The 18,788-nt window shown below is 46.5% G+C and overlaps 2 protein-coding genes across 5 annotated transcripts; one reads left to right on the top strand and one right to left on the bottom strand.

Moving 5' to 3' along the window:
* Window positions 1-4: 4 nt before the first annotated feature.
* Window positions 5-10,814, top strand: lonrf1 (LON peptidase N-terminal domain and ring finger 1). 2 transcript variants are annotated; one of them, XM_035521796.2, is made up of 12 exons: window positions 5-720; window positions 1,716-1,831; window positions 2,118-2,240; window positions 2,923-3,036; window positions 3,256-3,496; window positions 3,761-3,866; window positions 5,817-5,931; window positions 6,076-6,197; window positions 6,395-6,553; window positions 6,691-6,853; window positions 7,977-8,129; window positions 9,403-10,814. In XM_035521796.2, the coding sequence occupies exons 1-12, from the start codon at window positions 102-104 to the stop codon at window positions 9,559-9,561; spliced, it is 2,190 nt and encodes a 729-aa protein (XP_035377689.1). In that variant the 5' UTR covers window positions 5-101; the 3' UTR covers window positions 9,562-10,814. The 2 variants fall into 2 exon arrangements, with proteins under 2 accessions (XP_035377689.1, XP_035377690.1); XM_035521797.2 differs by lacking the exon at window positions 9,403-10,814 and having other exon boundaries at window positions 6,354-6,553; window positions 7,977-8,116.
* A 130-nt stretch (window positions 10,815-10,944) lies between these two features.
* On the bottom strand, window positions 10,945-18,362 carry cabp4 (calcium binding protein 4). Of its 3 annotated transcripts, none has more exons than XM_081707322.1 (8): window positions 18,246-18,362; window positions 16,519-16,554; window positions 15,991-16,156; window positions 13,090-13,120; window positions 12,363-12,506; window positions 12,149-12,258; window positions 11,540-11,687; window positions 10,945-11,167 (listed from the first exon to the last, which is right to left on the bottom strand). In XM_081707322.1, the coding sequence occupies exons 2-8, from the start codon at window positions 16,551-16,553 to the stop codon at window positions 11,118-11,120; spliced, it is 684 nt and encodes a 227-aa protein (XP_081563448.1). In that variant the 5' UTR covers window position 16,554; window positions 18,246-18,362; the 3' UTR covers window positions 10,945-11,117. The 3 variants fall into 3 exon arrangements, with proteins under 3 accessions (XP_081563448.1, XP_026881695.1, XP_081563449.1); XM_027025894.2 differs by having other exon boundaries at window positions 10,945-11,081; XM_081707323.1 differs by lacking the exon at window positions 18,246-18,362 and adding an exon at window positions 17,614-18,038.
* Window positions 18,363-18,788: the final 426 nt, after the last annotated feature.

Raw genomic sequence — 18,788 nt, 5'->3', positions numbered from 1 at the left:
TATCCGCCGAGTTGTGCTCTCGCTGGAACTGTCGGGGTTTTCGTAGCTGCTATGGTTGGTCTCGCCTCTACGTAACGTCCCGCAGGAGGAGGCAGCAAGACATGTCGGTGCAGAAGCCCGGCCAGAGCTCCCCTCTGGAGGAGCGCGCGGGCTTTTTCATATCGGCCGAGCGCGAGGGCGCGTGCGGCGCGGAGGACGGCGTGGGGCACCGGAGACTTGTGCTGCTCAGAGCGGACGTGCTGGCATCCGACAGCCGTCTGAAGGAAGCCATCGGCATGTTTACGGCGGCCCTGCGGGACGAGCGCGTCCGCCCGGAGCAGCTGAGCACTCTGGTCGGCTCCATCCTGCGGAACTTCCAGAAGCAGGCGGAGGAGCGAGCCCCTCTGGGGAGGGAAAGTTGTGCGCGCGGGTCCGAGCCCAGCGAATTTGACTGCCCCGCGTGCCGCAGGTTTCTGGGGGAACCCGTTACCGTCGCGTGCGGGCATTCGTATTGCAGAGGCTGCTTGCAACAAGGGCTGCTCTCCAAATGCAAAGTGTGCGACGAGGAGCTGGAGACGAAGCCCGCAGACTTCCGACTCAATGTGCTTTTAACTGGACTTGTAGAAAAGTGGTTCCCAGAGGACATCAAACAGACGAAAACGGTAGCGGAGGCCGAGGGCCTGCTGAGCAGCAGACGGTTCCGCCAAGCTGTGTCACTGGCGAGTGAACTGTTAGAATCCGGTAAGTTTGATCCGCACGCCTCCTGCTCTCGGAAATAAACATGTCAGCATGAAGCATTAGCGCGTGTCATCTAATGCTTTAAACCTGTTTTTAGTGAAGACCCCCAGATTCCCCGACTTGTGCTGACCAGCATTGTAGTGTTGGAGCGCTTTCCCCCGTGTTACGGAATGAACCCCACCTCTGGATCATGTAACCCGACGCTATTACAAAACGGTCGTGAAGAGGGCATGCGCAAAAGATGCACGTTGTGTAAGGGAGGTCGTGACGCGGAGCGGAGTGTTTTGTAATGTCGAGAGAGCTGGGGAAATTCTTTACACACTGTCTGTGTTAACTGCTACACTGATGATTGTCAGAGGAAATAGATATTCATAGCCTTTATTATCGTGCCATAGTGAATTCAACTCCATCGATACGATTCTTAGCTCGTAATCAAATACAGGTACTGCGACATACCTGGCCAGGTCAGTCACCAACACATTAAAAAACTGTTTCACACCTGGTGCAATTTGGTATGTGGCATACACTGAGAAGAGAGGGTCACGGGGTCATTTCTGGGTCAGGCGCAGTGTGGGAACTAAAATCCAACCGCTCGGATGCAGGTGATCTACACAGTTCCGATCTTTCCTGAATTTCCCTGCTGGTGATAATTTTTTCACCAACTGTACCAAGACAGCAAAACGTTCGCACCTTTGGTTTAATATAAGGATGTGATATTGAGTGTATAAAGAACATTTGGAATGGCACAAAGTTTCCTGATTTGCACTGTAACAGATATTACCTCTGCCTAGTCAAACTGTGAGATTTAACAGGTAAATCATACCAGTTCAGTGTCAGTAGTGTGTGTGTGGGGCTGGCTGCAGTCCTAGTGGGGTTAGCTATAAACACCTGGGTGTGTCTGCTGGGTGGAGTAAAGTCAGAACAAGCCTTCACACTTTCTCTGTGCAGATGCTCCACACCGTACTGACGGTCTCTGTCTTTCTCTGTCCTCGGTCCAGACTCTAGTAATGTGAGGCTGCGGATGTGTCGAGCAGAGGCATATCATGGCCTGCAGTGCTACGATCGAGCCCTGGACGACTGGACGGCATGTCTGAGTGTTGCTCCGTCTCTCCAGGTGAGCGCCCCGGCTCAGGTGCACAGCTGTCTGCAAATGAACAGAAATAAAGGCAGAGGCGCAAAATATGCTCCGTTTCTCTCTCTCTCTCTCTCTCTCTCTCTCTCTCTCTCTCTCTGTCGCTGTCGCTTCCCTCTCTCTGTCCCTCTACTCTCCATCTCTCTCTCTCTCTCTCTGTCGCTGTCGCTTCCCTCTCTCTGTCCCTCTACTCTCCATCTCTCTCCATCTCTCTCTCTCTCTCCCCCCTCACTGTGTCTCTCAACTATCTCCTCTCTTCCTTGGGCAGGGGTATTTCTGCAAAGCCAAGGTTCTCCAGGAGATGGGGAGACTGGATGAATCCCTGCAGCTCTTCCTTCAGTGCCTTGCCGTGGATGAGAGTTTCCAACAGGCCAAGCAAGAAGTGGAAGGGGTAGGTCTTCTGCAGAGGCGCCCCAGAGAAGCTCTGAGGCTTCGGCCTTTGATGCCGCCTGTCTTCTGTCTGTCTGTCTGTTCCAGGAAGGTCACTGTGGCTGCGTTTAGTTTGGTTCGATGCAGTTACACATTAACCCTGCTGTGGTCACACTAGCATGAAGGGCTTGTATGAACATCAGTCGACGTGCTGGGTTGTTGTTACGGCTTGAATGCAGTGTTTCATTTTAAACAAGTTAGTTCCCTTGGCTGAAACCTTGTAACTTTTCTTTTTGAATAGACCCCCCCACACACACACACCTAATTTAAGCATTATAGTTTTAACTAGTTGAGCTTCTAAACTAGTGTGTTCAAACCTTTTTGCGATTGACATGTTCCTGTGTTCAGGGCATTGGTCTGTAAATTACTGTAGGTTCTGAACAGAAGCTCCAGGCAGCTAATGTAACCAGTCTGACTGTGTGTATAACCAGTCTGACTGTGTGTATAACCAGTCTGACTGTGTGTATAACCAGTCTGACTGTGTGTGTGTGTCCCATGTGGGTCCAGTGGAACAAGAACCTCTGTTCTCTCTCTCTCGCTCCCTCCCTCTCTCCATCCCCCCCCCTCTCTCTCTCTCTCTCTCTCTCTCTCTCTCTCTCGTTCTCTTTACTGATCTCTTTTTCCTGGATTCCTTCCCGTGGTAGATTCTCCATGGCTTGCTGTCCCCAACCTGTGGGAGTATAGCGGGCGCTGGGAGAGACTCCACCCAGAAGCCGTCCACACAGCTACTCCCTGAGACCCAGCAGGTGCTCGGCCAGGTGAGGGCCGACCCGCCGGCCTCCTCCGCTAAACCGCAACTCCTCCCCTGTACTGCATTAGTGTTACCTGCTTTATTTGTGCTGACCTCTGATGGACGCTGGCTGGACTACCCTGTCCATTTAAGACTCATTTCAGCTTTAAGCTTAAAGCTCTCGTTCCACATTTTCAAATGTTGGTGTGTTTGCGTGTCCTTTACAGTAGCTGTTCTCTGTGCTTAGACCTCCTGTGTGCAGAAGCTCAGCAGGCCAGAGAGTCTGGAGAGGTCTGGTCTGAACCGAGCCCACTCCTTACGGGTTTACGGTCTGGGTGGGGCTGAGAAGGAGGGGCTTAAGCGGGTCTGCTCCGCCCCTCAGCTGGGTGACCAGGAGAAGGGCACACTGCTAAAGAGGAAGCTGTCTGGCACAGAGGCGTGGCCTGGCCTGCCCAGCTGCCATGGCAACAAGCACAAGAGACAAGGAGGTGAGACACTTCAGTTCAGCCCCCATCAGGGGAGATTTCCCATCTCGCGCTGTAAGTGGCTGTAACTTTGTTCTTCTTTTCCCCAGTAGTGTTAGCCTTGGTGTGACAGAAGCAGCCCCGTCCTTACCGTTAGCAGTAGCCCTTACCGTTAGCAGTAGCCCTTACCGTTAGCAGTAGCCCTTACCGTTAGCATTAGCCCTTACCGTTAGCATTAGGCTGAGAACACCCAGGGAGCTTTGAACCAACTCTGTTTCTGCACTTTAGAGACTGCCACTGTAGCCCCGATGGTCACCGAGGAGACCAAAGTCCATCGAACAGTGCCTAGACACCTGCTGGACCCCACTGACTTTGAGTGTTCGTTGTGCATGAGGTACTGAACACACCTGTATGTAATTAATACTTACACACTTCTCAACATGCCTGGATTTAGAGCGTACTCAGCACACCCATGACAGTGTTCGACCTGTTCTACTGCTACCTGTCTCACTGTTCTGCCATTTGCCTTGCAGAACCCTGCAGAGTAGAAAGTGTCAGAAAGCAGGGCAAGTGTGAGTGTGTGTGAGAACGTTATGGGGTTCTGAGCCACTCTTGCGTTGCGCCAACCCATGCGGGTCCGGTCCTGGTGGGGGAGGAGGTGTCAGTAACTATAACTTTGGCCGTTGAAACATGGATAGCATTTTACTTCAATGACCCAAATGGTCCGAGCTTCATTTTAGATCACTTTAAAATTACTTCTGAGAGCTGGGTTTCTTATTTTTAATGGAAATTTGGTGATGGTTATTTTAAGGAATTAATACAAATATGTTCACCTGCAGGATCAGAGAGTGCCAAGGTTTACTAGCTTTGAATTACTTGTTTTAAAAATGTTGTGCGTCATGTGCTCTGTAACCTCCGTTGCTAAGAGGTCATATTGCCCTCTGTTACTAAGATCCGTTGCTTTGTTGAGTGATACTATTAACACTGTTGGTCCTGATGTTCTTATTGCATGTCTGGGACATTGTGTTGGCACTGAGGCTCTGGCACTGGATTATTTCTGATAATTAAAAGGAGCGTTAAGTCATTCTTCCAGTGATTTATACATGTTATGAAATGGCCATTATACTGACATCGAATACCCTTCATGTTTGAGAGATTCTGTATTAAATTTATTTTAAACATGGCTGCCTTCTTGTGGGGACCCACTCTATGAAACCTACTGCTTCATTTGAGGACTATAAAGCAATTTGATTCGTCCCATGTGAAATGCAGTTTATAGAGAAAATGTAAAACTGGCATTGGATGGATGGATTTACTGTATCTAACTAGCTAGCTCACTGGGAGTGTAGAGGCTTCTGAGGTCTGGACATGAATGGCAGAGAACTAAGCAGTCTGCTTGTAAAATTCTATTTAGCTAGTGTTGGGGTCAGGGTTTGGGGTTAGGGCGTGATGGTGTTACAGTTAATGTTAACGCGTGATGGTATTTAGGGTGGCTTCTGAGGTCTGGGCATGAATGGTATTGGGTTTGGGGTCGGAGTTTGGGCTTAGGGTATGATGGAGTTATGGTTAGTTCGTGGTGGTATTGGGGTTAAGGTGTGATGCTATTGGGGTTAGGGCATGACCCTGATACAAGGTAGTGCCCACTTTGAAATTTAGCTTCTTGATGGTGAAATTCTAAACACAAACACTTAACGTTATTGTAAACATGCCTCATAAGGATGTGCTGTTGTGAGAATAGTAAAGTGGTTTGCCTGTTCGGTGTGTCTCTTGTAACAAGCTCACGAGTTTCACTACCTGTGCTAGCTAGTTAGCATTGTTAGCTACAATGGAGTTTGATTACGTCTCTGACAATAGTTCATTCAAAGCTTTACTTTGATTACCTGTCTGAGTGGTGAAGATTGATCTACTCAAATCTTTATGTAAAGTCTCGTCACTCAAGCAATTCGGGGCATTAAATGTATCGCGTTTACATGGCTGTGCAGGAAGCATGTCACCAATTCTGTGTCCAGCTTCATTATTCTGGAATAATTCTCTCCATTTTGGAAAAGCACTTCCAATGCTGACTCTTGTTTTATATTTCTTGTTGTGATTTTTTAAAAATTAAAAAGAAAATTATTTTATTACCTATGTGTTACATATGTGTGAATATCACTCAGTATGGTGACATGCTATTACTGGGACTCGTTCCTGTGAGTTGCTCCTCCTCACGTAGGAGTCCCAGTCAGTGGTCTCCGTTTGACGGTTTCTTGGTTTACTGACCTTCACGGTTTTTCTGCACAGTGGTGTTTCACACAGAGCTCGTTTGCAGTGTTCAGCATGAGTCTCTCTGCTGTGCCTGTTCTAGACTGTTCTATGCGCCAGTGACGACGCCGTGTGGACACACGTTCTGTAAGAGTTGCCTACAGCGATGCCTGGATCACAGTCCTCAATGTCCCCTCTGTAAAGAGAGCCTCAAAGTGGTGAGAGCACGTTTACGCATGCAGCTTCTGAGAGGCAAAATCTGGTTTGCTGTAATAAACCTCCTGCGGAAATAAATGTATGTAGTGTTATTTTCTCTCTCACACTCGCGCGCGCTCTCGATCCCCTCCCATCCCTCTCTGCAGTACCTCGCCCGAAGGACATACTCCTCCACCAGGCTGTTGGAGAATATTATTAGACAGTACCTGCCTCAGGAGTACTCGGGGAGGCACAGACTCTACACTGAGGAAACTAAAGAACTCTCTGAGTAAGCAGAGTGTATACCCACCCTCTAACACATGCGCACGCACACCCTCAGCAGAAAAAAACACATCAACAAAAACAATCCCCCCCACAGAGTTCCTGAGTAGCTTGGTTAATAGCTCTTGCTTGCGTTATAATTAATTACAAATTTTTCCCTCAGAGTAACGCGTTACATCCTTCTCCCTCTCCGCGTGTCCCCAGTCTGCAGAGGAGCGTTCCGATCTTCGTGTGCACGATGGCGTACCCCACTGTGCCGTGCCCTCTGCACGTGTTTGAGCCCCGTTATCGCCTCATGGTCCGCCGCTGCATGGAGACGGGTACACGCCAGTTTGGCATGTGTATCCATGATGCCCGCAAAGGGTGCGTACAGGCATGCGCATGTGTGTTAAAGCTGAGTGTGTGTGTGGTTGTGTGTTAAAGGTGTGTGTGTGTGTGTGTGTGTGTGTGTGTGTGTGTGTGTGTGTGTGTGTGTGTGAAAAATGTGTTTTCCTCTCCAGCTTTGCGGACTATGGCTGCATGCTCCATATCCGGAGCGTGCACTACCTGCCAGATGGACGCTCCGTGGTGGACACAATCGGAGGGAAGAGGTTCCACGTTCTGTCCCGGAGCATGAGGGACGGATACTGCACTGCACATGTGGAGTATCTGCAGGACCAGAGAGTGAGGCTCACAGCCGCATGCCACAACACTATACATGTTAACACGCTACACAGACAAAACGTATCGGGGCACCCACACGAGCTACAGTTTCCACTCCTCTGGGAAGGTTTTTCGACAAGTGTGTCTGTGTGTTGGTGAGATCAGACGCTGATGTAGGATGAGAGGGCCTGACTCTCAGTCTCTGTTCTAGTTCATCCCTGCAGTGTTTGGGGAGGAGGTCAGGTCTCTGTGTGGGCCAGTCAAGTTCTTCCACACTGGACTCACCCCACTGTGCCTTCATGCCATGTACACTGGGACACAGTTATGATGGAGCAGTATGGCTCCTTCCCCAAACTCCTCCCAGAGTTGGACACGTACAACTGTCCAGAACATCTTGGTAAACTGAAGCATTAAGATTTCCCTTCAGTGGCACTAATGGGTTCAGTCCAACCCATAAAAAACCCCATAACATAACTGTAAAGCAGTGGTAGAGGAGAGGTAAACACAGTGCAGTCAGGCAGGTCACGTTCTCCAAACCCAGACTCATCCATCAGACTGCCAGACAGAGAGGTGATTCATCACCCCACAGAACAGGTTTCACTGCTCCAGAGTCCAGTGGCGACGTGCTTTACACCGCATGGCGTTGTGCTTGGTGTTGTAAGGCTCATGAGCATCTGCGTGGCCATGGAAACCCCTGCCACGAAGCTCCCAGCACACAGTGTCTATTCTGTTGTTGATGCCAGAGGAGGTTTGGATCTCTGCAGTTACTGAGTCAGCAGAGCATTGGTGACATTTACACACTACACACCTCAGCACTGGGTGAGCCCGTTCTGTAACCTTGCATGCTCTGTCACTTCATGGCTAAGTTGCTGTGGTTCCTAAATGCTTCCACTTTTCAATAATCCCACTCACAGTTGATCATGAAATATCTAGGAGGGAAAAACGTTTATGAACTCGCTCGTTGCAGTGGTGACATCCTATTACAGTACCACACTTGAATTCAGTGAGCTCTTTAGAACAACCCATTCTTTCACAAATGTGTGTAAAGACTGCATGGCTGCCTGTGGCAATGGGACTAAATGAAACGGAAGAGTGTGTGTGTGTGTGTGTGTGTGTGTGTGTGTGTGTGTGTGTGTGTGTGTAGGTGGTAGATGAGGGAGAGTTGGCTCGCCTGCAGGAGCTCTATGATCAAGTCTACAGCCAGGCCCGTGTGTGGTTCCACACTTTGGAGAACCGCTTCCGGAACCAGATCCTACAGCACTTTGGTCCAATGCCTGAGAGAGAAGACGACATCCAGGTAACCCTGCCCGCCTCCCCCTCCCGGCCGTCTTCTCAGCCAGTCACACTTGGACTCAAAGTCCCATAAGCCCCTGCGGTGGGTGTGGTTATGTAGTTATGGTCCTGTTGTGCCAAGACCTTCCAGTGTCTGTAAACAGTGAACCAACATAAACTGTCCATGATTAATGAGAAGTCAGGGGACATGCTACCCACTTCCCACCGATGAAAACTGTGATTAATATTAATCACCCAAAGCATGCCCCTCTAGGGCGTGATGGTGCCCCTCCAAAATAAAAGGCCTGCAAGGGCCGTTTTGTCCCTAATGCGGTTCATCTTTAAAGATTAGATTCGTTTGTTTTAGGTTAGATTGTGACGAGTGCTTCCTGCACACATATGAGCTGTGCTGAATCTTGTGTCGTGGTCATTTGTTTGTATCGTCCTCCCTGACTTTCACTGACCGTCGCTAACCCTCACTGACCGTGTGTGTGTTCGTTCAGTAGGCACAGAGCAATCGCTTTATTAGGGTCTGGCACACATTTTACACTCAGTTATATACTGTATTCAATTACTGACCGTACCAGAGTCCTGGGTCCTGTATGTCAGTTACTGGCCGTACCAGATTCATGGAGGGTGCGTGTTGCATGGAAACACCACCACCATCTCAGACAAGAAAGAGAACTTTTCAACGAATGTCTTGCATTAAAAGGAAAATGCACATAAAAATGCCTCTTCCTAAAGTGTAGCTGGGCCATCGCAAAAAACAGTCATGTGTTTGCGAACATTGCACCATAAGAGAAACACCCCCCCCCGTCCCTGAACTATGACACACACCAAACTGAAGCCTTGACTGAAGTGATGAGACTAAGTTTAATATTTCAGTAAGAATATATAAGGGAGTCATTGTGGTAATTTTTGGTGCGCAATGCAATGCTACTGGAGATGTGAGCTATATACAAACCTTTAGCTAATGACAGATGTTCAATATGTAAGGAATTGTGCCATTATCTAATTTTGTCCTTAATACTAAATGCTACATTTAATGGTTTTTGTATTGCAGTGTACATGGTCGTAATATGTGTCAGAATGATCACAATGTGATCATGTAATGCAGTTCTGAGTGTAAATGCCTGAATTAGATGGTCTAGACAAAGCCAAGTAAAAATGACACTCTTAAACGTAATTCTGAATGAGAGTCCCAGGTTCTGGCCCAGCAGAGGTTAATATTAATGAGTAGTAGATGGATATGGGTGAGCTGATCCTCGGTCTCTCTGCCCTTCTCCTGTTACTCCCAGGCACCCCCTAATGGTCCAGCCTGCTGCTGGTGGCTGTTAGCTGTTCTGCCGGTGGATCCACGCTATCAGCTTTCTCTCCTCTCCATGACGACGCTGAAGGAGAGACTCGTCAAGATCCAACACATCCTCACCTACCTGCAGAACACGCACAGTCCATAGAGTTCTCACACACACAGTCCTCTCTTGTCTCAGAACCACCCCAGCCCAGGTTTAATATTGATGTTAGTTAGCTGTTACTACGTTGGTGGTCAGATAGCATGTGTTAGCTCTGATCTGCACGAATGCAGAATGACCTGTTTGCTAGTTCTGTGACTTTATATATATATATATATATTTACACGTGTGCGTGCGTGTGTGTTCTGAGGGAGCCATCCCATGTCTTCGTCCTGTCAAAAAGTGACAGGACTTTAACGATTCGTACAACAGCTTTCTGTACATGTGAGGATTTAACTGTCTGTGTAAGACATCCCCAGTGTGCTGGAATTCCCTCTGTCTATGTAAGATTCCCCCAGTGTGCTGGTATTCCCTCTGCCTGTGTAAGATTCCCCCAGTGTGCTGGAATTCCCTCTGTCTATGTAAGATTCCCCCAGTGTGCTGGAATTCCCTCTGTCTGTGTAAGATTCCCTCTGTCTATGTAAGATTCCCCCAGTGTGCTGGTATTCCCTCTGCCTGTGTCCATCTCACCACAGGAACACGGCCCCCTGTTGTACATGGATATTTGCCTCGCTGTGTTCCTGAAAACTGCACTGCTCCAAATATGGACTTCCAGACATAGTCGTGTGTTTTTAGTCCGTACAGTTGGTGACCCCTGAGTGACTCCCTGCTGGTTCGGAATGTGTTATGGATTTGTCGTAGTGTTGCTGTGATTTTGAATGAACTGAAAGACCTGCGTTAACTTGAAGCCAAAAGTTCTGATTTCTCAGATGACTGAATTCATTCTAAAAAATGGAATATACATATCCTTATATTCCCAAGATGTATCTGTGTATGTTTTAGAGGCTTAAACAGGACAGTAGAACACTTGTTGCCATGGGCACTGTTGCTGGGCCTTTGGGCGCATTTCCAGGTGCCGCGGGGGCGTGTCTCTTCGGTCAACACCAGTACGCTGTTCCAGCGTACACGTGCACTAACGTTTGCCTTATTAAAACCATTTTGCATTCTGCTTATGTGGCATAATGCATTGGCTTTTTTGCATTCTTTTTTTTTTTTTCTAAGTAACAATTTGGTGGATTAATCATCTATAGTCGCATTGCGGCCAAATGTCTGTCCATGAACAGTTTCTCAAGAACTGACTTGGGTGTATGCAAATTATTTTGTTTTGTTTTTGTTTTTTTTTATTTTATTAAACTGCTTTTTGCTTGAATATTTATGTCATTAATTTTAATTTAAAAATAAAACTACATTTTAAGAAACATGTTTTCTCAGGCCCTGTGTTGCTGAAATGATCCAGCAGGTGGCACTAGAGCATTAGTTCTGCAGCCACATCTGTGTCAGTATAGCTGCACGCCATGTGTATAACAGTATGCAGACTATATTCCTGTCCACTGTTAGCGATAGTTTATTTAGTTAATTTATATTCACACAAATTACAATACAGTGTACTCTATATAAAACATACCACAAAGTGGACACTAAGGAATGTTCACCCAGTCAATGGGCTGCCAGCATCATGACGAACTCTGAAAGGAAACCGAAAACAGTAAACGATGACTGAATCAAAGCAGGGCACGTCGCATGCAGTAGTCTCTCATCCACTTTCTGTGGTCTAAAGGGAAAAAAAGAACTTCATCTGAAAAATGCTACCAGTGCTATTAACCAATCAAAGCCAATTACGACCTATTTAGATCATTATGTAAATCAGGTAGCATTATTCTAATTGAGAAGGCCCAAGCTAATTGATTCCATCTAGCTTTTCGTTCACTGATGGAAGCTTCCACTTTATTCACTTTGTTAATATTGTTTGTGTTTTAACTTTGGTCTTTTTGGTTTTGGGGGGGTTTTAGAACAGTTTTGGGATTGGTGAAAAAGGAGTTGGCATATGTTGTTATGGTGACGTGTCAGGCAGACTGTCCATGGTGCCCAGCCTCTGCACAGATCACCTCTCTGAATCAGACATGGACACACTGTCCTGGCTCACCATTGAAGTCCACAGTTCCATCTCCGTTGAGGTCGATGTCGGACAGGATCTCTTCCGGTTCGCCCTTCTTCAGCTTCTCACCCAGCAGAGTGGTCATCGACTCCTTCAGCTCCTCGAAGCTGATCCGCCCATCACCATCAGAGTCAACCTGGGGGAGAGAGAGACGTGTGGGATGATGTGATAGAAATAAAGAGAAATAAAAGAGAAACGGATTCAATCTCTACTTTGCCCTTTCACGTCTCTTCCATGTGTTTTTGGTTCGTTTCACTGAGTGTCTTTTCATTGTCATGTGTAAATGCTCAGATAGCTTTCTATCCAGTTGCTGCCTGCAGGCGTTTAGCTGACAGATGGGCTTTCTGGGTGGTGAACGTGGGCACAACTTTCAGTTGACTTTCAGAACTCGAGGGGTGTGATCCCAAGAATAATATTCCTCACTGAAGTTTAAGAACTTCAAATCGCAGTCTGTGGTGCACAAGTACCAAGGCAGTTCAGAAGATAGTTTTCCCAAACAGTCCTCTCCAGTAGGCTGGGGTTAGTCTCAAAACGCACTAGGTAGTGCGTACTGACGTGGGCTGTGGCAGGTAGGACATGTTTTCCTGCTCCGCTGACCTGTTTGAAAGCGCAGTGCAGTTCTGGAAGGCCCACCATGTCGGTGGTCTCCATAACCATCCTCGGGCCCATGAGTTCGCAGAAATCATCAAAGTCTACATGACCACCCCCTACACACACACACGTGACCAAATGAGTCCAGAAAGGATTTGACTTGTAGCTTGAACATTTCAGTCTCTGAAATCTTTAAACACATAAACACACACAGTCTTACATTTCATTTTGATCTGTTGAATGATCTCGATCAGCTCCATCTCCGTGGGCATGTATCCCATGGTGCGCATGCACTCAGCTACGTCCTTATAGTGCAGGTATCCGTCCTGGTCATAGTCGAACTCCTTAAATGCCTGCTGCAGCTCTGTGAAGAACAGACAGGGTGCCTCACACCTACCACACACCTGGAGTCCTACTATACACATCACACACCTACCACACATCTGAAGTCTAACCAGACACCTCCCACACACCAGGAGTCCTACATGAAGTGTTACCACACACCTACCAAACACCTAGATTCTTACCACACATCTCCCACATACCAAACACCTGGAGTCTTACCCCTGGACCCCAGCATTTAAGCGGTACAGTAATACAGACTGGAGCCTCTCACCGTGTTTTTGGGTTACGGGGGGATACAGGATGCTTTCACTGTTCCAAATTTTATTTTGTTTGCCATTTACCAGATTTCCCTGTCACTCAACATGAGCTGCCACTCAATACACCACAATAACGGATACAGCTCACTCTCACTCCTCATCCTCACTCCCTCTCACCTCTCACTCTTCACTAACCAGAATACTCCACTTATACATTAATTGCTTAGGGTGTCTGGGAGCATCTGAGATGCAGTTCAGTCTGCTGACATTTTACTGTTCACCGTTTTACTGCTCACTGTTTTACTATTCACTGTTTTATATGACATGTAGCAGCTTCACATTTACCATCCAGCTCTTCTGGCAACAGCTGTCTGTCCTATGGGGAGAGAGAGAGAGAGAGAGAGAGAGAGAGGGAGAAACAGAGAATTGACACAAAAAGTATCTAACTATGGAAATCATGACAGCTTTGGAGCTGAGAGCCCTGTGAGATATTGCCCATATTTACCACTACATCCCCAACCCATCCACATTCACTAATTATCATCACACAATCAACAGAACAGCTCAGCAGAGAGAGAGAGAGAGAAGTGCTGTCTAATAGGATTACACCATAATGTGTCTCGCCCTCCCTGACGTCAATACATACACACATACAACCAACTGTGACGAATATGATGAAATGATGAACCATTCTAGTACACACAAACACACATGCACACACAATGCATCATACACACATATAAGGCAGTATATCACTATGTTCCTTCAACTGAATGAGCTCTGGCACAGTAAAGAAAGAACATTTTAATTTGAGTTTAAGTTGCATATGCTTCCATACCGGTGTTGATGTCCACACACACACTCACACACACACACACACACTTGTGGGGGGCTGACTGCATGCAGATATAGCAGGTGCTGCCAGTAGCTGTTTGTGTAATAACGTGCAGAGTTTCTCCTTGTGTTGCCAGCATAGCTAGAGGTGTGCAGCTCTGCAGAGCGAATGTGTCAATGCTAACAACCACACACACGTGTGTGTGTACATGTGTGTGTGTGTGTGTGTGTGTGTGTACAGTACCTTTCACATGCACATACATGCACACTATTCACATTTACACAACCAAAACAAAAACTCACTAAACACATAAACATGTCTGTGCAAAGTGATCAAACTGAGTTCTTTTAATTCAACTTGTGACCCCTATAAAAAAATCATAATTATGATGGTATCTAATAAATAAAGATCCCCTCCCATACAAGCATTCATTATTTTATGTAAATTATGTCACATTTCGCAGGTTAGCAGCCAGTGTGAGGAGAGGAGCCGTGAATCATCATAGCAGGTTATTAATACCTGTATAATCTTCTTACCCGCCAACCTCCAGCACAGGTGAAAGCCAGCAGATAGAAAGCAATTATATAAATGTCCACTCTGCATGCACACACACACACACAAACACCCCCAAAAACCACACCTTACACACACAGAGACCGCTAAACCACCTCTACACAGACACACAGACCGCTAAACCACCTCTACACAGACACACAGACCGCTAAACCACCTCTACACAGACACACAGACTGCTAAACCACCTCTACACACACAGAGACCGCTAAACCACCTCTACACACACACAGACCGCTAAACCACCTCTACACACACACACAGACCGCTAAACCACCTATACACACACAGAGACTGCTAAACCACCTCAACACACACACACAGACCGCTAAACCACTTCTACACACACAGAAACCGCTAAACCACCTCTAAACACACACAAACACACCCTAAAACCACACCCTACACACACAGAGACCACTAAACCACATCTACACACACACACAGACCGCTAAACCACCTCTGCACACACACAGAGAGACCGCTAAACCGCCTCTACACACACACACACAAACCCCTAAACCACCTCTACACACAGACACAGACCCCTAAACCACCTCTACACACACACAGACCCCTAAATCACCTCTACACACACACACACTGACCCCCTAAACCACCTTTACACACACAGAGACCGCTAAGACACCTCTACAAACACACAGACCCCTAAACCACCTCTACACACAGACACACACTGACCGCTAAACCACCTCTACACACACAGAGAACCTCTAAACCACCACCACACACAAGGACCCCTAATCCACCTCTACACACACACACCCCTCTGGTCCTGCTCTTCTGTGTTTTGCTTGCTGGGTTTTTGCAATGTGTGTATGTGTGCAGTCTCAGAGTACCATGTTATTCATTTTTTAAAGATTTGTGGGTTACACTTCTGATGGCCCTTCTGATGCTTAAAACTCAGGTGATTCTCAATATGGATTAGGTTAGAGTTAAGTTTAGAGTTAGGGTTAGGTTTTGTTAGGTTCAGAATTAGGGTTAGCATTTTGGTTGAGATTACGATTAGGCCTGGGATTAGTTTAAGAATTAGATTTAATAATAATAAATTGATTGATTAGACTTCAGTCGCATTATTTAGGCTAAAGGAACTAGTCGTGTACAAGCATCTACAGGGAATTAATTTGACCTCTTCAAACAAAAGGGTCTTTGAACACTGAAGGAGTTTAATGGACTGTGTTCTTTTACTGTATAACTGCATCATACACTGTGTGGTGTATATCTGACTTAGTAACCTGGCCACACAGAATACTGACAGTGCCCAACCCAGAGTTATAGTCCCTCCTGGAGAAATTCTTTTTATTTATTTTTTAGCCTAGATTTCCCCTGGTGTTAGTTATTTCTAATTCCACAACTCCCCCCTAGTCAAACAACTCCAGCCTGCCGGGAGGGTGAAGGTTGTGTATCCTACACAACACCTGTAGCCAGCCGCTGGACACCAACACTAACTGAACTGAGGGCCAACCTCCTGCTCCACCCACACCTACACGAAGTAGACAGCATGACATTGAGGAATGAGGCACTCAGAGAGGGAGACCAAATATGATGTCTCAGAACCAGTGATGGCTTTGGCATCAGCAGGGATCAAAGCAGCAATCATGTGATGATGGGGCCAGTTTGGAGTGCTGAGCTGCTCAGGAGCTCCAGGTCAATTCATTTCAACGGTAGACCAAAGTTGTCATAACCCTGAGGCCCGATAGACCCCTGCATCACACATGGTAGGGCTTTTGTGTGAGACCCTCTAAGTTGGGCATTGCTGCAGACCTTATCGCTGCTCTGTTTGGCCATCTGATGGAAGCGGGGCTTCTGTATTTTACCTGTCCAAAGAGGGCATTGAGGTATGGTGCGTATGCAGTGACGGAGGCCTGACTGAAACCCCGCCTACGCATCTCTTTGCCTTTGTGAGATGAATCCTTCGAGTGCTTGGAGCTGCTCTTCAGAGCGGAGCGCGGAGCGTCTGATGTAGAGGGACGGGCTGAGTGGCTAGGAGGAACAGACACAGGCACAGTGGGGCACCAAGAGGATCCAGCTTAGGCACATAACTTCACCCCCAGGGTTTCATTACCTAGCTGTGTCTGGGGGTATAGTACCTGAGGCTATACCCTGGCCCTGTATCTTAGAGACAAACTGCCCCAAAGAGAAACATTATATTTTAAAGTACCTTATATTTTAAGGTACTTGATATTTTAAGGTGTATTATATTTTAAGGCACATTTCTGTGCTTTTTTCCCTAAGACTGCATGTGAAAATCTTCACTAAAATCATCATAACCAATGATCCTCACCATAACCAATCATCCTCACCAATGTCGTCATCCTCACGTTTCTTTTTTTAAAACCACTTACCTCTGGCTTGTGGGTGCTTTACTCCTCTGAGACATGCTGACAGAGAAACAGAGGACAAAGGATGGGGAGAAGGGTGGAGAGGGAGAGAGGAGACAATTAATGAGTAACTGGCAGAGGGTAACAGGAAAAAAGGGTTAAAAAAAGAGTCCTGCCAAAACATTGAGAAAACACTGAGAAAAACCTGCAGCAGAGAGACAGAGACAGACCTATAGCACAGAGACAGACAGACCTGCAGCACAGAGACAAAGACAGACCTGCAGCACAGAGCCAGACAGACCTGCAGCACAGAGTTACAGCACTAATATACAGGAGTGATTAAACTAAGAGGCCCATCACTGCCAATTTAAACAGTGACACAAGCAATTTCAGGTCCTAATAGCTCTAATTGGAGAAATATATTAGAGGATTGAGAAAATAATTGCAAACACAACTACAGAGAGCCACAGGCAGGTCTGCAGGTCACACTCATTCAGAGGGGTTTTGCTTTTTTTTTTTTGGTGTATACATGTGTATGTTTAGTGTAACACAGGGTAATGTCAAGTTCAGGTATCCCCTGTAAATTACAGGCATTTCTTACATTTTTCCAGTGATAAATTTGGAAAATCTGGTAACATTTTAAAGCAAGTTTAGTGTAGCAGAGATTGTCTAAGGTTAGCTGTTACTGTGTGTTATTTCACCCCAAAACCAGCATCCCTGTGGCATCTAATCAGGCTCATCTGAAGATATCGACTGACTGAGCATGGAGAGCAAAAATAAGCTTGAAAGGTTTTATACCCCCTGCTCATCTACACCAACTATACCCCAACTTCTGGCTGATCACAGCCAGAAAGATCAAAATACCTGCAGAAATGGAGCTCTTTCACCCTCAAAGAGAAACACAGATTACCAAACCAAGCAGAGCCAAGGGTCCGTATTTGCAGGCTGTAACATGAGATTGTCTTATTGTTTAAGATTTTAACCCGGATTGGCCAGTAGGAAAGTTCGGTTCCGACTTTGCGTGATTTTGCTGTAGTCATCTTTTCTGGACTGCCTGATAAGATGAGCTTGCTTTTCATCTGTATGTAAAATAATGACTCAACAAGAAGGAAATGTTACCATGTTTTTTCGATGATTTAATCCCACAGCCTCAAATGGAGAGTATTTGATATTTGAGAATCTGAATCTACTTTGTTGGCGTCAGGTGGTCAGCTGGAGTGTCCTTGTCTCTTTCTTGTTGTGTAACAGGTCGGTTACAGTGAACATACGCTGCCAAACCATTACAAGGTTTTTCTGAACAAGCTCCAGAACATCACGACTGTCTCAAACAGGAGAATCCGATCTTCTGTTGCAAGTTTAGGTCACAGATGTGACGGGCCCCTCCGTTACCACGGCAGTAGTGGAGACAGCTGGGTTTTTGTTGCCAGACCAACGCCCATATTAAGCACTATCGGCCTCAGACCTGGATGTGGTCAGATCCGTACAGATGCTCAGAATGTGATTGTCCAAGGTACTGGAATCAGATGGGGTCAGATCCTTACATAGAGGTGAACAGTGGCTCTCGGGGGGGGGGGGGGGGGTGTAAAAAGCTGCCTCGCAGACAGAGTAACGGTGAAGCAGCGCACTGTGTGAAGAATTGCGCCTCAACTCACCCATTCAGAACCAGAACTCTCATACAACTGGAACCATCAAGATAGGTTTGCATGTGTGGGAAAAAAAACAGCTACATTTAGAGCTGCTGTAATACTCACCCTCAGCATGAAGGGTGGAGAAGCAGGTGCTGGAGACCTTTCAGAGCAGTTTTCCTTCTGTGGGAAAGATGCTGGATTAGAGTGCAGCCTCGTCTCCCTCGATAATCTACAGACAGATGATAATCTGTCTAATTTTGGAGGGATCATCCGATGAAGTAGGCATGTTCATGTGGGGTTTGAATTAAGTCATGTGACTGTACGTTTGAATGTACCTGTCTGAGGCTGTGTGTGTGTGAGAGACACTTACAGGCTTACACTTGCACTAACACCTAATTCACCTTCAAAGCAGATGATGAGACATGCTGTGTAATATGAACCACCCAAGTGTAAAATCCTACCAAATCAACTGATACTGATTCCCTGAGCACTGGATAACATGGATGTAATGAAGGCTTGTCAAAAAGACAGAGATTTGAAGATTTATTAATGGGAATGTTTATTGCCATGTCTCTGAGAAGTAATTGAATGAAAACAAGTAACTACAGTGACTCTTTGTTTTAATTATAAAAAGATGATACAATTTCTTCTTGATAATCCTTTGAT

This window comes from Electrophorus electricus, chromosome 25 (assembly GCF_041902795.1).
Source record: "Electrophorus electricus isolate QZ-2024a chromosome 25, ASM4190279v1, whole genome shotgun sequence".
In the NCBI taxonomy this organism is placed as follows: domain Eukaryota; kingdom Metazoa; phylum Chordata; class Actinopteri; order Gymnotiformes; family Gymnotidae; genus Electrophorus; species Electrophorus electricus.
Note: the sequence above shows the minus strand (reverse complement) of the source record. Positions and strands in the feature narration are given on the sequence as shown.